At 48.2% G+C, this 14964-nt stretch overlaps 1 protein-coding gene and 1 long non-coding RNA gene across 2 annotated transcripts; both read right to left on the reverse strand.

Annotated features, from left to right (window-relative positions):
* Positions 1-8312: 8312 nt before the first annotated feature.
* Positions 8313-10669, reverse strand: LOC140681946 (uncharacterized). The gene is made up of 3 exons (XR_012053163.1): positions 10170-10669; positions 9708-9823; positions 8313-9332 (listed from the first exon to the last, which is right to left on the reverse strand). It is a non-coding gene; the product is annotated as an uncharacterized lncRNA (long non-coding RNA).
* Positions 10670-10754: 85 nt separating this feature from the next.
* On the reverse strand, positions 10755-13050 carry LOC140681990 (uncharacterized). The gene is made up of 4 exons (XM_072922817.1): positions 12075-13050; positions 11638-11819; positions 11370-11490; positions 10755-10765 (listed from the first exon to the last, which is right to left on the reverse strand). The coding sequence occupies exons 1-4, from the start codon at positions 12715-12717 to the stop codon at positions 10755-10757; spliced, it is 957 nt and encodes a 318-aa protein (XP_072778918.1). The 5' UTR covers positions 12718-13050.
* Positions 13051-14964: the final 1914 nt, after the last annotated feature.

A 14964-nucleotide genomic window follows, 5' to 3' on the forward strand; every position in this document is an offset into this window, starting at 1 on the left:
ATCCGAAGCTTTGGCTGCTCCGCCGATTTCACTCCAACTGTCTCCTTTTATTCCTATTTCTTCTTTTGTCTCCCTGGAATTTGCAAGTCAATTCCTGTCGTTATCTTGTGTTTGTTTAAGCAGTCCCCTAGTGTGAATGGTTGTTGTGGTCTTTATCTTCAGTCTCCGGTTGAAGTGCTTGTTATCTTATCTAGTATCAGCTGTGTCCGTTTGGTGTTTGCATACCTCCGTGGTCTAACTTTATCTGAATACCTCAGTCTGTATTTTTTTCTCACAGTTGTCTAACTTTTACATATATCTTAATAAACAATGTCCCACTCTGTAGTTTCTCACAATTGTCTAACCTTTACATATATCTTAATAAACACTATCCCAATCTGTAGTTTCTCACAATTGTCTAACCTTTACATATATCTTAATAAACACTATCCCAATCTGTAGTTTCTCACAATTGTCTAACCTTTACATATATCTTAATAAACAATATCTCAATCTGTAGTTTCTCACAATAGTTGTATGCAAAATTTGCAGGAAGATTTAAGTATCAAGCCCTGTGAATTTTCTCTTCTCTCCTTTTCCATTCCCCTTTTCCCTTCATCTCTTGCCTGACCTCAGGGTCCTTTCCCCTCTTGTCAGGCCCTCTGTTTGTTGTACTCCAGTGAAGCTTTCAGCCGCAGATTCCCCAGCGTGTGGCAGCACAAGTCTTCGAACAGTAGAACCAAACTGTGCTGAGAGCACAGACACCCCCTTGGCCAGCTTGGCTTTCAGCTGCCGGGGTAGCACGGAAGGAAAGGGGGCAAGAGAGAGCTGAGGACGCTGCCAGAGCAGCCCTTGGGCAATGCAGGGTGAGAGTGGCTTAAACTGCTGCTGAACCCCACTGCAGGTGCACAGGAGGCTGCTCTGCCATGGCCCGGGGCTGTGCCATCCATCCCTACCGAAAGGCAGCGCCAACAGGCTCCACCCATACCAAAACTTTGTCAGTCCTGCTAAACCCTCTCTTTGTCCTTCTGTCTTAACATTGACAGTGGTTTGGATAACAGAATGGAGGTGACACGAGACAACTGATTATAACTTGTAAATAAATTTCCATGGGTTTTTTGTTTGCTTGGGGGTTTTTTGTTTGTTGTGGTGTTTTACTTTGGTTTAGGGTTATTGCATGTGTGTGAGGCTTAAATGTGTCATAAAGTTCTTGTGCGTTCATGGGGCTGTGGAGTGCCCTCCACAGGGATCTCCTTGGCAATGCACAAGCCCAGAGACCAGCACGTGGCACCTCAGGCTGAGCGCAAAGGCAGCACAGGATGATCTGCAGGGTGCTCTGTAACAATAGGCACTTTGAGCTCTTGTCCAGTGTGTAAGAACTACCTCTCTTCTTCTTCAGATTCTCCTAAAAATGCACACTCTTCTTGTTTTGTATGATGCAGCTCTCCTAAACCTATCTTATACTGTATCTGCATAAGCATCCACACAGATGTTTGCTAAAACAATTCTGTTCCAGCTGAAAAGCACTGGGTATGCTGTGCCCTGAGCAATAGCAGTAGATAAATGGACCTAGAGAGACTTTGGGAGCAGAAGCAGCAGTAAATCCATAACATTATATAGGTGTGAAAATAGAGAAATCCACCAATTGTTGCGCAGCCTACACATCTCTACTGGGTTCTGCAGAATGGCAGCAAATAATGCACAGGTATTGAGATCATGAACTGCTGCTGCAATTATTTGTCATCCAGCAGAGCTGTGGGAGACAGGGATTGAAAGTGATTTTGGAACAGGAAGAAGAAAGGGACAGACACATTCCAGATGGAGACAGAGTGGCACTGCTCTGTTGACCCAAGCAGAACAGGGAACAAGTTGGAAATTATTAGGAAAAAAGAGTTTTTGTAAAAGGAAACCATGTTATATAGGCACTAGTGTTCTTTCCACAACACACAGGGTTTAGAGCATGAATATAAATCAGATTTAAATATTCCTGCAAAGTGTTAGAAAAAATCCTTCACATGGGGTTATTTACACAAACATACCTATGAGCAAATAAAAAACCAGCACAACTACATGTATCATTAAGCAGGATACTCTGTAGATTCTCACATTAACAATTGCATATTTATATATGATACTTCCAAACATTAAAGATTTTTTTTCTCCATTTACTTCTTTAAAACTCACAAAATGTAGCGAAATTCTCTTTTAAAACTACAGAGTCTGCTGCGTGCCAAAGAAAGCCATTATTTGCTTGCTCAAAATCATCTTTTTGCTGTCTCTTAAGAGTCATGGATGCATTAATTGCTTATCTAAACTTGAAACAGTTCATGAGTCACTCTGAAGATAAAATAAATATTACTGGGCCAATTTGAATGGAATTCATGTCTTCTGCCTCCTAAAGCTGAAGGTCTCTATTCATTTCATATCATTGAAGATATTTATTAAATGACAGAATTAAGTCTTGATACCTAATAAATGGGAAAATATGAAATATACTGACTAGATCACCATGTTTCAAGGGATCATTGCATTTTAGTCTTATTTGACCAAATCAGTGATCAAAGAGAGTAAGGACTGGTCAATTACAACAGAGAAAGTAGATCAAAGAGACGTCTAGGTCTGGTGCAGCTGGAGTAACAAATGAAGTGTGTGAATTTTGAAGTTGGGAAGGGATTCCAAATCAGATGATTTTAACATAACATTAGTAAATGCATGATCTTCAAACAAACACACTGGCAACAAATATGGCATAAGAAATGTTGGTATTCCTTGCATTGAGCAAAGGAAGGGGAGAAGGAAGGCATGGAGTTTTCAGGAGTATCCAAATAAAGCACTGTGTTCTGGATCAATATGGTATTTTCATGGAATTTTGATGAAGCAAAAACACTAAGTGGAAGACTTTTCTCCCATTTAATTTTTTACTAAAATTCAGTGAAAGATACTATTTTGGAGTAAAAACTTTCACGTTGAAACACGAGTATGCGGAGAGATTTTGAAGTCTTGGCCAATGACAATTCACTGTTGAAAATCCAAGTGTAAAACTTTTCAAATTAAATGACCCAGGATGAAGTAAGAAAGACAAGTCCTTCCGTTGAACCTTGCTCATTCCTGAAAATGGTAGGCAAAGAGGATGCCACAGAAATCAAAGGAGCAACAGTGGTACATCCCTAAAAGGCAACTGTAGATCTGAAAGGACTTGGGAATTAGAGAGACATCAATGAGCCACTTGTGAGTCAAACTGTTAGTGAAGAGCCCTTTCCCAAAGAAATGGCAGCTTTTCTCAAGGAAGCTGAGCAGCAGGATATTATGGCTCAAGCAGCCATACACAGCATGGGCAGGGCGGCTCCCGGGGCTGGCTGGGCTCCGCACGGCAGGGCCAGGTGCAAACCCTCTCTTTCCCTGGCTGCAGTCATTCTTCTGTCTTTGCTTTGCAATACAGCCCCAAACCACCAAGGCAAGTGCAGGAGCTTTCAGAAAGGTCCAAACTGAGAAATCCCATCAGAAACTCTAGCTCTTTTCCAGTGAAAACAAAATCATTCCCATTTCTGCATAGCCAAAGTCAGGAAAAAGGTCTTAGTCTAAATAGTTTCCCTATTTGGTAGGGGTTGCAAACAGAGTTCCTCACTTCCAAGCAGACAGGTCAAATGGGAGAAGGTGAAATGATTAAGAGACTTGAAGACATGTTTTGGACACACTCCAGCCCCTCAGTGTCCTTCCTGAATTGAGGGGCCCAGAACTGGACACAGCACTTGAGGTGTGGCCGCTCCAGTGCCGAATGCAGGGGGACAATGACTGCCCTGGCCCTGCTGCCATACCATGGCCAGGACATAACATTGATGTTTTGCCCACATTCAGCATCTCTGATGCCCTTTTTATCTATATATGTTTAATAGCACTATCTGCTTATTGCAACATTCCAGGAATCCCTTTTGACTCTTCTCTCCATATTCCTGCAGAAGGTGAGGTCACTCTGGGTTTTACACCAATAAAAATCCAGGTTATTCAGATCCTTGACATGATGGGTAAGCAGAATTTCCCTGCTGACACAGAGATTGCAGACAAACCCTTCTATTGTCACTGAAGACAAAAGAAAGGAGGAAGTTCCTGCCCATTGGAAAGTCTCTGTTTGCTCTGAAGAACTCTACCTCTTCCTTTCTCAGCAGCAGCTCGGCAGGCGGACGCCAAGAAGGGCAAGAGAGGGACGGGCGGTCGATTTGTGTGACAATTTAACAACACTTGTAAACGAGAGCTGAGACTGTCAGTAACATCTCTGCAGAGGCAAGTCCTTGCTGAGGATGAAGAGCTGTGTCACTTGTGTTTAGTTTGCATCGAGTTAACGGCACGGTGGGTTTTCATCCTGCAGATGTGGCCCCTGTGACAGCAGTCTGTCCATCCTTCAGGAGGGTTTGTACCCACAGGGACAATGCTGCTTTTGCCAGCAGACCACAGCTTGCCTTATATCAAATAGTCCAGGCAGAAATTACTTCTTAAAGTAACATTTTCCTTTTGCTCTCAAACCAAAGATTTAGATGTCGGGGTATAATAGAAACAAATATTTTCCCCTGTTGTCTATCAGGACAGGAGTAAAATCCTAGCGCATCCAGATAGCAAGGCATTGATTTCACTTCCACTGTCAAAATGACTTGCAGGGGCAAGTAAATTCTGTGATGGAACAGTGAAGTCCTGTCCCTCTAAATCACTGCGATGCCTAAAGGGTTTTATATCAGGTTTGCGTCTATGTCAGTGCTAAAGAAGTTTATAAGGTCCAACAATGACCTAAGGTTTGCACATCAGAGTTTAAGCTGACATCTAAGGGAACATAAATTAAATGGTCTTTCCAGCCCAGAAAGCTGATGAGAAATGTTGGTGTTTCTGCTCTCTTTCCTTGTTTAAAGCACAGCAACATATTTAATGAGATTTTGGAATTGCAGCTAAAAATCATGGCCAGATTAAGTAATAGAAGTGGTTGTTGTGCATTTATAATTGTGGAGGTCAGTATCAGTGTAGCTGCTTCTGGTAAAACAGAATGCTCTTTCAAGACACTTCTTAACAGAAATGTCTTTTTCCTTTCCATTCTTAACTGCGAAGTCTCCTCCAGGATGCACAGCAAACACGTTATCTAGATTGTCTTTTCACAATAACAAAAAACTTCCCCTTTAATCAGGCTGAATTGTACAATTCTCATCTGTATTAAGGAATTTCATTTTGTCTCTGCTTGTAAAGAAGTGATTTCTATGCAAGAGGGTTGATAAAGGACAGACCCAAATTAACAGGAGGGATATTTGTTAGAGCTACCATTCCCCATCAAACACTTTAAACAGCCCATACCATCAAGCCCAAAGCTACTACGGCTCCATGTTAAATATTTCTGATGGATTACACATCCTTGTGTGAAGATGGAATTAGGATTTAAAGCCAGTATTTATTCATATACAAACATTGTGGAAGAATATTGCATATTCAAAATGGAAAAAATATCACCTGTACACAGTAAACACTGCAATAACATGAGTACACTTCTTCCATCAGGTTCACAGGCAGCTTAACCAATTCTGTGCTTGCAAATAATCTCTTCTGGCATCTTCTGGGGCCCTGAACCAGGAAAGTCACACCTAAATACTGTGGGACCATGAAAACTTCTCCAGATACATTTTGGAGACAAACCAGTCTCCGGGTGACACAAGTGACTAAGGCAGCCTCCAATAATGTAGCGGGACCCAGGTTTGCTGTGTTCTCTTTGTCATCGTGGGTTTGTAATTCAGACTCACAGAGGGGCTTGAGTTGGAAGGGACCTTAAAGACCCTCTAGATCCAACCCCTCTGCCATGGGCAGGGACACCTTCCACTGAAGCAGGTGACTCAGAGCCCCTCCAAGCTGTGGCAAATACTCAAGGACCCCTTTTTCTCTGTTTTGCAAGGTCAGATTTCCATGCTCACATTCACAGATGGCCCCAGCCTCACACAGAGCATTGGTGGCTGGTCACTTATCTCCACAACCCAGCAGAGATCCTATTTTGGATGGCTCTCACTGCTCCCATGGCCTCCAGGGACCAGCCACTGCCTCTCCTCCTTCTGCTTTTCCAGGATCAGTGATTTCCTGCTGCTTCTTCCATGTCTGAGACAACTGGAAGAGATAAGGGGCTGAGGATGCAGGCTCTGGCAGAGAGTTGATAACACTCAGCTGAGTATTTTATTCTCCTGCCTGTCCTAGTTTAGGGCAAATTTGGGGAAAACCCTCTGGAAGGAGCCCCCAGAAAACAAGCCCCCACCGCCCCTCCCCACCCACCTGGTTTGGGAAAAAATTTTCTCTGAGAGAAATGGAAGAGAACCTGTTTATTTAACGAACAAATCACTCCCCAGCACCAAAAAAATTAACAACACCAGATGATAACAAAACTCTTTCACCACTCTTAAGAGATGAACAAATCCAGAGAGTCTTTCCTGGGAGTGGTCGCCCGGGTCTGGACGCTGGGGATTGCTCTCCAGCACTGGGGATGGTTGCTGCAGATCACAAAATGCAGGCTCCGGTGTTCCTTGGTGTTTCCCAGATCCCAGTCCAGAGCAGGTTGGATGGTATTCAGGAAGAAGAAAGGAAAAGCAACAGTCCAGGGAAAGAATTGGACTGCTTAGCTAAACTAACTAGGAAGCAAAGGCAAAAGCAGAAGCAAGCAAAGCAAGCAAGCAAGCAAGCAAAAGCCAGCCAGCCAGCACTAGCCTTTTTTAGACAGCAGACCATGGGGGGAGGTGAACCAGCTGATAACAGGCAAAACAAACCTTCACTTTCAGAGTCAGTTCTGAAAGCACAGAACATATTATCAAACATAAACAGAACACATGATTGGAGATACAAACACCATAATGTCACCCTAGGACACTGCCACCAAGCTGTCAGGCTGCTTCCACAAATTCCTCCTGCTTGTAAAGGGGCTGGTGTGAGCAGCAGGAATTGTTGCTGGCTGGAACATGTCAAAGAGCTGGACAAAAGAAGCTTTTTGTGGAAGGCCACCAGCTGTCCTTTGTCAGCAGCACAAGGTGTGAGGTCCCCTTTGAAGGCCATCCCTGCACAAGGACAGCCTGGCCTTCTCCAGTACCCACAACACCTTTCAGGCTTTCGGGCTGGCCTCGTCCCTCACTCTGGAGAAGCAGGCTGCTGTTGGAACTCTCATATCCACCGTTTCTGGCTGGATTGCCGTGTCTTACCACAGACAGCCCTGGAGACAACAGTACAGACAGGCTCCAGCTGCAATAAAAGGGGACTTGTTCCAGATTTTCCCTTGGACCAGCGTGCAGCAAACACACCTGGGTCTCATTCAGGTCTGTGTGGGCTGGTAATCAAATTCTGCTGGGAATTTAAAGCTTTTACCCTACTTCCCACAGCAAATAATGGAGCAAACCCAGCTGCATCAAAACCCAAATTTCTCTCTAAAAATTACAATTTTAATTTTCCTCTATTCAAGTCTTGAAGGAAACAAAGTTTACTTGAGTGAGCTGGAGGCACAGTGTCCTCCAAGATCATCCTTGAGTAGGACAATATTCCAGGGGAAGACTGGCAAAGTCAGTTTACTGATGCTCAGGAAGCTTTGCAAAACCTTCCACCTGCAGAGCTCTTGCACCCTCCTGAGCTCCTGGAGCCCTCACTCACCTCAGGCACACTTTGGACAGGAAGGGGATGGTTCCGTTTTTGAGATGTGGGGACAGGAGGAGGGAAGACTTTGCAAACACTGTCATGAGGGCAGGGCAGTTTTCATTTATGGTGCCAAGTGGTAGTACATAATCTTTGATTTAATGTCTGGTGCTGAAGGGCAAACATTCTCAGGGAAAAGGAGAGAGTGTCTCCACTCACAGAGCAAGGTAATTAAAGGGGAAAGTGAAATCTGTATTTCATGGGAGGTGTTCAGTTTTTAACAAAGTATTTTTGCAGATGTGCCTAGGCAGCGGTGATTGAGAGCATTTTATCAGACTCACAGATTATCCCCACGTCTGCTTTGCCACATTTGCTCTCTTTTTTCATTGTGAATTATTTCTGCCGCCAGGGTGGCTCCTGCTTGGAGTTATACTCTCAGTGGAGTCCTGGAGTTTTCCCAGCAGGCCTTTGCAGTGAGTTCTGAGCCAACATGTGGCTCTGCTGCCATCCCAAATCTGTGCTTCCCTTGCCCAGCCTGAGTGCCAGTCCTGGGCTTGGCCAGAGATTTTCATGGCCAAAATCCTCCAGCATTTACATCTGCTCATTGCTTTGGGTAGCACAAATCACAAAACACCCAGTGCAGCTGACAAATGGCATTTCCTGCAGATTGCTACAGCTGCACTGCTGAGCAACAAATACATGAGAATCAATTTCAGTTGGAAAACGTCATTTATTAAAAATTACTACATCCACACTGACAATACAGAACTATACAAACCTCAATTAAGGTTAAAACCAGGAATTTATTAGATTATTACAACCAGTCCAGGTAAAACTATACAAATACCAACTTTAGATAACAAAATTTGCATTTATTGCCAACTTCTACAACAACTCACTATACACAAAAATCAATTAAGTGTTTCACTAACAACTTAAATTTATTACATATTACTACAAATGTACAGCCCATACAGAAATACAAGAATATTCATTCCTTCTCTAAAAAGCCCTGCACTAAGAATTCAATCAATAGAGTTATACAATACCCCCATACATATTTAAATATAATTAAATACATACATATATGCACACATATATATAAATACATATACATGTATAACAATCTACAGATGTAAATATAGATCAGACATCACATACTACATACATACGTATTTATCAATAGATATATAAACCAAACCTATCTATAAATATACAAATATCATTGTGCCAAGCTAAATATCTATCCAACTGCATCAATACAAACATAGAGCTATACACTTGGATACATATGTAAATCTCAATAAATAGATGGAAATAGATCAATATACATATAAAAATATATATATCCCCAATACAAATACCAATATACCTATTTTAAAAAGCCATATATCTATAACTGCATCAATACAAATAGATACCTATACAGCTCTAAACCTAGAGAACTAAAAACAGATACAACATACATGTATACTTAGGTACATATACAAACACATATGTAAATACAAACATATATGTGCATATATACCTAGCATACATCCATAAATATAAGGACATATAGAAATATTCCTATACAAATAGCAACACATATATGTACATAGCTATATAATAATTCCTGTCTATGTGCAAGTCTGTATAGCTCTAAACAGAACTCCCCAGCTGCCCCATCTCCAAAGCCTCTTCCTCCCGTGCAGAGCAGCTCTCCTGGACAGGGATGGCAGAAGGCACAGCTGGCAAGCAAAGGGAACACTGAGTCAGTACGGCGACCTTTCCCTTGGCAGCAGCTGCACTTCCATGAGGGAAGAGAAGATCTCAGAGCCTCCCCAGGAGGGTGAGAAGGAAAAAGCAGCCGAGCGGGCCAGGCCGTGGTGAGCGCAGCCGCGGCGGGACTGTCCCCCAGCCCCGGCAGCCCGGCACAGCCGGCACAGCTCCCGGGCCCTGCCGGCACAGCTGCCTTGCCCAAGGACAGCCCCTGTGCCAGCCGGGGCAGCTGTGCTGAGCAGCCCCAGCACGGGCAGGGCCCGCTCCTGCCCCGCCGGGCAGTGCCCGCGGCCTCAGCCCCGCCACCCTCAGCCCCACCCTGCCTCCCCGGCCCTGTGCCTCACCCGGGCTCTCTCCAGGGTGGCAGCAGCAGGTCCCCCATCCCTGCTCTTGCTGCTGGCCAGCGGCTTCTCCCTGATGGATCCATCAGTCTCCGGCTGTCCTCAATGATTTACTGCAGCTGTGGCAAAAGTGGAGGCTCTGGAATTGCTTCCAAGGCCTGGCAGAGCTGCAGTCCTGGAGCCCTCTGTGCTCCCTGCCGGCCCCTCCATCCCCTCAGCCCCGCCATGCTCTCGGCAAAGCCCCAGCCCCCTTCAGTTTCTTCAGCCCCTCACAGTCCTCTCACCCCCTCAGTCCCTTCTGACCCTTCCTGTCCCCCTAGACCCGCCACGCCCTCCGCCTGTGCCACTTCCCTGTCACCTCAGTGCCACCATCGCCCTCGGCTGCCCCACACCCCTCAGCCCCAGCAGCACCTCAGGGTCACCGTCCCTTCAGCGTCACCGCCCCCTCGGCCCCCTCGCTCTCACCGTCCTTCAGCAGCTCCTCAGGGGACAGGGCCTGGGGCCAGTGGCAGCTCCCACCGCTCCAGGGACACCCGGGCTGGAGCTGCTGCTCCGCCCGGCCCGGCTCCAGCTCGGACCCAGCACAGGGAGAGGCGACACAGGGGGCACAGGAGGAAAAGCAAGATGTGAGGGAGGAAGCAGAGCAGAGGAAGAAGTTAAAAAGAGGCCTATACCTATACAGGCATCAATCTATGTAACTAAACTCCCATACATCAAAATAAAGATGCCTATCTATAACTGTAACTACATACACGTAAATGTAACTATACACATGTATAAATGCAACTATGGGCATCTATAACTAAAACTGCACAGCTAAATATATAAATATATACACTTAAAACTAAAAATAAATTAACTATTCAGATCTCTAACCCTCTAGATAGATAAATGTAACTATATAAACCGAGACATACAACTACATACATAAATGTAACTATACGCATCTATTAATATTACGAGAGACAGAGGAATTCTACCTGCCCAATGGTCACAGGCTCTTCCTCTGTCTCTTCCAGCCACACAGGGCAGCCCTCCTGGGGAAGTCAATCACACTGGATCTGGGAAGCAAAGGAAACACTGAGTCAATACTGGCCTTTGCCCAAGTGTCCCTTGTTGAGCACCAATTGTCCGTCCATGAGGGACTTTAAAAGATGGCCTGAAAGGCAGACTCTCACTTGGCAATTTGAAGCCTGCTCTTTAAAGAACAGGGATCCTTCCAAGTGTTCAAAACTGAACAGTATAAAGTATTTAAGTATCCTGACAGAGTCTCAGCACTCACAGTGCAAATGGCACCCACGAGAGCTTGAAACAGAGACAGTGCCAGTAAAGGAGTGACCACTGTCCTCACTGAAATGGCTGAAGGCTGCTGATGGCTGAGTTATGAACCAAATTGGGACAGCCAGCTTGGTGACACAACTCCCACAAGGTCAGGCTTATTCCCTGCTCTCTTGCCACAGCAGAGGACTTGGTGTCAGAGCCTCTGCAGAAGCATGGAGGGCAGGGCTCGGGGAGGTTGTGCCAGTGCAGGATTTGAACTGAAGGCACCGGGAAGCACCAACCCTGCAGACAAGAACTCAACTCTTCTCATCTCCCCTCCTGCCAGAGGCAGCCTCAGAGCAGCCGTCTCACACCTCTCTAAACCAATGGGGGCTCTGTCCTTACCAGGCTCCTCAGGCTCTGGAGAACTGTTCCCGCAGCTCTCGGTGCCAGATGGAGTTTCCTCGGCTGCAGCTCGGTCCACAGGCTCCCCTTCTGAAGACTCAGGGACAACATTAATATTCCCCTTGAAAGAACAATAGAAAATAAGAAAATTAGAGATCATTCAGTATTTTGCTGGGATCACATCAAGGATAAGTTACTCTCCTTCTCCATGTAACAACATTGAAAAGCTCTCAGCCCAGCCTCTTCCCTTCCTCTCCAATGGGATTACCTGAGCAGAGGGAGACCTTTCAGACAGGGACCTCCTGATCTCCTGAATCATTTGCTCTATGGCAAAGCCCAGATCCACTGGTGGCAATTGCTCTTCCCCAGGGGCCTTCTGTGCTGAGCTGGAGGCTGTTGATGCTGCAGCACTGCCAGGTGGAGCACTGGGGGCTGAAGTGCCCGAGGCAGCTGCAAGAATCCAAACACATTGGTCAGGCTCCACAATGTGGCTCTGGGACACAGATCTCCGTTGCTACCCTGGATCAAACATCACAGGAAGCACACAGGAAAACCAGACAGAGAACTTTCTGGCTTTCTAATAAGCTTAATAGGCTTGACAATTTTGGGCCGAGAATGACAGAGCTGACAGATCCTTGTGGAAAAATAGTTCAGTAACTTTTCATGACCTTTTGGAAAAGCAAGGAGCTACAGCTCTTTTCCTACCTTGTGGGACAGAGGCTTGGGGCTGCTGCTCCCTGTGGAGAGGCTGGAAGCTGCAGGGCTGCATCCTGAGCAGCTCCCGGTCGACCGGAGGCAGCTGCTCTCCGTAGAGGTCCTGGAAGCGGCTGCGGGGCTGCGCCCCCGCGAGCGGCAGCAGCGGCTCCCCGCAGAAACCGAGCAAGTCACAGGGCGGGATCTGAAGCACCTCCTGCTCGGCGGGCGGTGGCCACTGCCCATAGAGCTCCTGGAAGCGGCTCGGCCCCTCCCACCGGGCCGGCAAGGGCCGGTCCCGGTGCAGCAGGTGGAAGCCGCTGGGCGGGCGCCAGGCGAGCAGCGGCCGCTCTCCGGGCGGCTGCTGGAAGCGGCCGGGCCGGGGGCTGCGCAGCTCCCGCCCGTCCGGCAGCGTCCGCTCCCTGTGCAGCAGGAGGAAGCCGCAGGGCGGGCGCCGGGCGGCAGCGGCGGCCGCTCCGTGGGCAGCGGCTGGAAGCGAGCGTGCCCGCCCTGCCCGTCCGGCAAATTGCTCTGCCATATGTGAAGTGAGGCCAGTGCTTATCAATTTGCGTGCTCCAGCGCCTGACGCGGAGCAGGAGGTCGGGGCGGTCGCGGCGAAAGCAGGGGTTGCTGTAGTGGAGCCAGGCCCCGGCATCGCCCGGCGCAGCTGAGCCAGCCCGGCCCGGCACCCTGCGGAAGCCGTAGCGGTGGAGCTGGCGCACGAAGCTGCGGAACCGCGTGGCCCTGAAGGGGCGCGGGGCCGGCCCCTGGGCGTCGCCCGGGCTGAGCAGCTCCCGCTCGAAGAGGGAGCGGTCGATGAGCAGCCCCTGGGCCCGGCTGTCCCAGCGCACGGAGCGGACGCGGGGGCTGTTCACCAGGCGCCACAGCTTGGCGGGGAAGGTGCTGGCGCAGAGCCCGGCGGGCAGCGGCAGCTCCGCCATGGTGCCGATCGCCGAGTGCCGCCACAACGGCCACAGCGCAACGGCCGCGGCTGCACAGGCAGCGCGCGGCCTGAGGGGGGCGCTGCGCTCGGGCCCCGGCGCGGGCCGGACTCGGCGGGACGAGCGCGGCAGAGCCGGGGCCGCGGGCACAGCGCGGGCGGGGCGGCTCCCGGGGCTGGCCGGGCTCGGCACGGCACAACACGGCACAGCACGGCTGGGCAGGCAGGGGAAGCCCCTGGCAAGGGCGCTGGGAGCGGCGGCGGGCTCTGTCTCCACGCTGCGTCCCGCGCCTGGGTCACCATCGGCTACAGAGGGAGAGGACATTGCTCTGTCTTGGCTGGGGAAAGGATGAAAAGGGGGGATTAGAAAACATCCCTTTGGCCTCCTTTTCAGCAGACTAGCTGGTTTTATCTCACCGTGTCTGCCTGTCTTTGGCAGAATTGGCATATCACTGGCGGAGTCAGCAACAGCAGCAAGAAGGGCCAGCAATACTATCAGCATTGTCTTCAAAGCTGTAGTGCTGCCCCACAGATGGATGTTGCTTTATGCAAGGGATTTCTGGCCTAGAGTTGTAGCAAAGTCGTGCTTGTGTCTTCCCAAACCACACTGTATTTTTCTTTCCTGAGGAATCACCTCTTCTTTTTCTTCCCCCCATCTAGGGTAAGTTCCAATGCAAATGCCTCCTGCAGCCAACTCTTGTCACTGTAGACTGACAAAGGAGGTCTTGCAATGGGAAGAGACTCCCTAGGGCTGCTTGTGGAGAGCTGGAGAGGGAAGTGTTGTATTTTAGTCTTCAAGTCTTGTTGGGGAGCTGCTTGTGCTCTGGGGGACGGACATCAAGGATGCTTATCTAAGCCTTGCAGGTTCATTCCTGAGCTTCCTGACACACCACAGAGACTTGGGTTGTTGTGTTGGGGCACAAATTTCAGTCTGGGCACTTTTTGAAATGCTTCACTTACAATTTTTTTTTCATTTTTCTGCAGAAGTGTTGTCATAATCTGTTGCTTCCAGAGAATCTTTTCCTACTTTTTGGGGAACTTCCCTTTGCTGCCCTCCCAGATCAGGCCAATTCCCAGGGTTCCTTCCCAAACTGAGGAACAGCCCATGGCCTCCACTCTCCAGCTGGAGCAGAAGGAAGCACAGAGTTTGCTGTTATGGGAGAGGAGCTTCTCTTTCCTGCCTGCTTTCCCTTTGGGACAGGTTAGTGTGTGTTCATGTGATAAAGGGAGGTTTAAACTCTGAAGGAGCTGTGTTTCAAACTGCTCCATCCTCAAGCACTTCTGTGGCTATCCTTGGACAAAGACCTCTTGGTGGGAGCTCCCAGTGGCAGGTTAAAGAAGGAGGTTGATGTTTTAGGGTTGTGACTGCTGAAAGCAGTTGGTTTCTGGAGGTGTCCAGAGCTGGGGGTGGCTCCTTTTCTCACCTGCCTGCAGAAAAGGAAGCACAGTGGGAATTTCATTTGTTGAGGTGGCCTGTTATTTCTATGGTTTTCCCCCCCTCCACGCAGCCCCCCAAATAAATCCGACTAGCTCAGAGATATGGGGCTGTGAGGGGAGGAAATAGCAGGAGAGGGAAAAGTATTCAAAAGAGGCTCTTACCCAGGGTGTTGGAACAGCTCTCTTTATTCTGTGGTGTCCATGGAGAGCAAGGCAAAAGAGAAAGAGCAGGAAGTTTCAGGGGTCTATATAGGTTTTGGACAGGGTGGGCTCTCCTGGCTCCCCGCCAACCACATTGGGGCAGGGAGGAGGATCCAGGGCTTATCTTGATCAGAGCCACAGAGGCCCTAGGAAAGGGGGGAAAAAGGGTGTCCAGGAGCTCACCGTAACAGTGGCCATCAGGGGCCATCCAGGTGTTTTCCAAGAGATGGGCTGGCAGGTAGGCCAGTCTTGTGCTAAAGTGGCTGTGTGTTTTGATGGTTGGTAGGGTCAGAGATGCAGACACACCAGCTGAAGGAATAGTGT

Source organism: Taeniopygia guttata, chromosome Z (assembly GCF_048771995.1).
Source record: "Taeniopygia guttata chromosome Z, bTaeGut7.mat, whole genome shotgun sequence".
Taxonomy (NCBI): domain Eukaryota; kingdom Metazoa; phylum Chordata; class Aves; order Passeriformes; family Estrildidae; genus Taeniopygia; species Taeniopygia guttata.

What these genes read in the sequence shown, in the direction of transcription:
- LOC140681990 (XM_072922817.1), bottom strand. Translation starts at nt 12,717, where the DNA reads ATGCCGGGGCCTGGCTCCACTACAGCAACCCCTGCTTTCGCCGCGACC. An exon ending in CCAAGCCTCTGTCCCACAAG is followed by an intron (nt 11,820 to 12,074) that starts GTAGGAAAAGAG and finishes GGATTCTTGCAG; the next exon opens with CTGCCTCGGGCACTTCAGCC. An exon ending in AAAGGTCTCCCTCTGCTCAG is followed by an intron (nt 11,491 to 11,637) that starts GTAATCCCATTG and finishes TGTTCTTTCAAG; the next exon opens with GGGAATATTAATGTTGTCCC.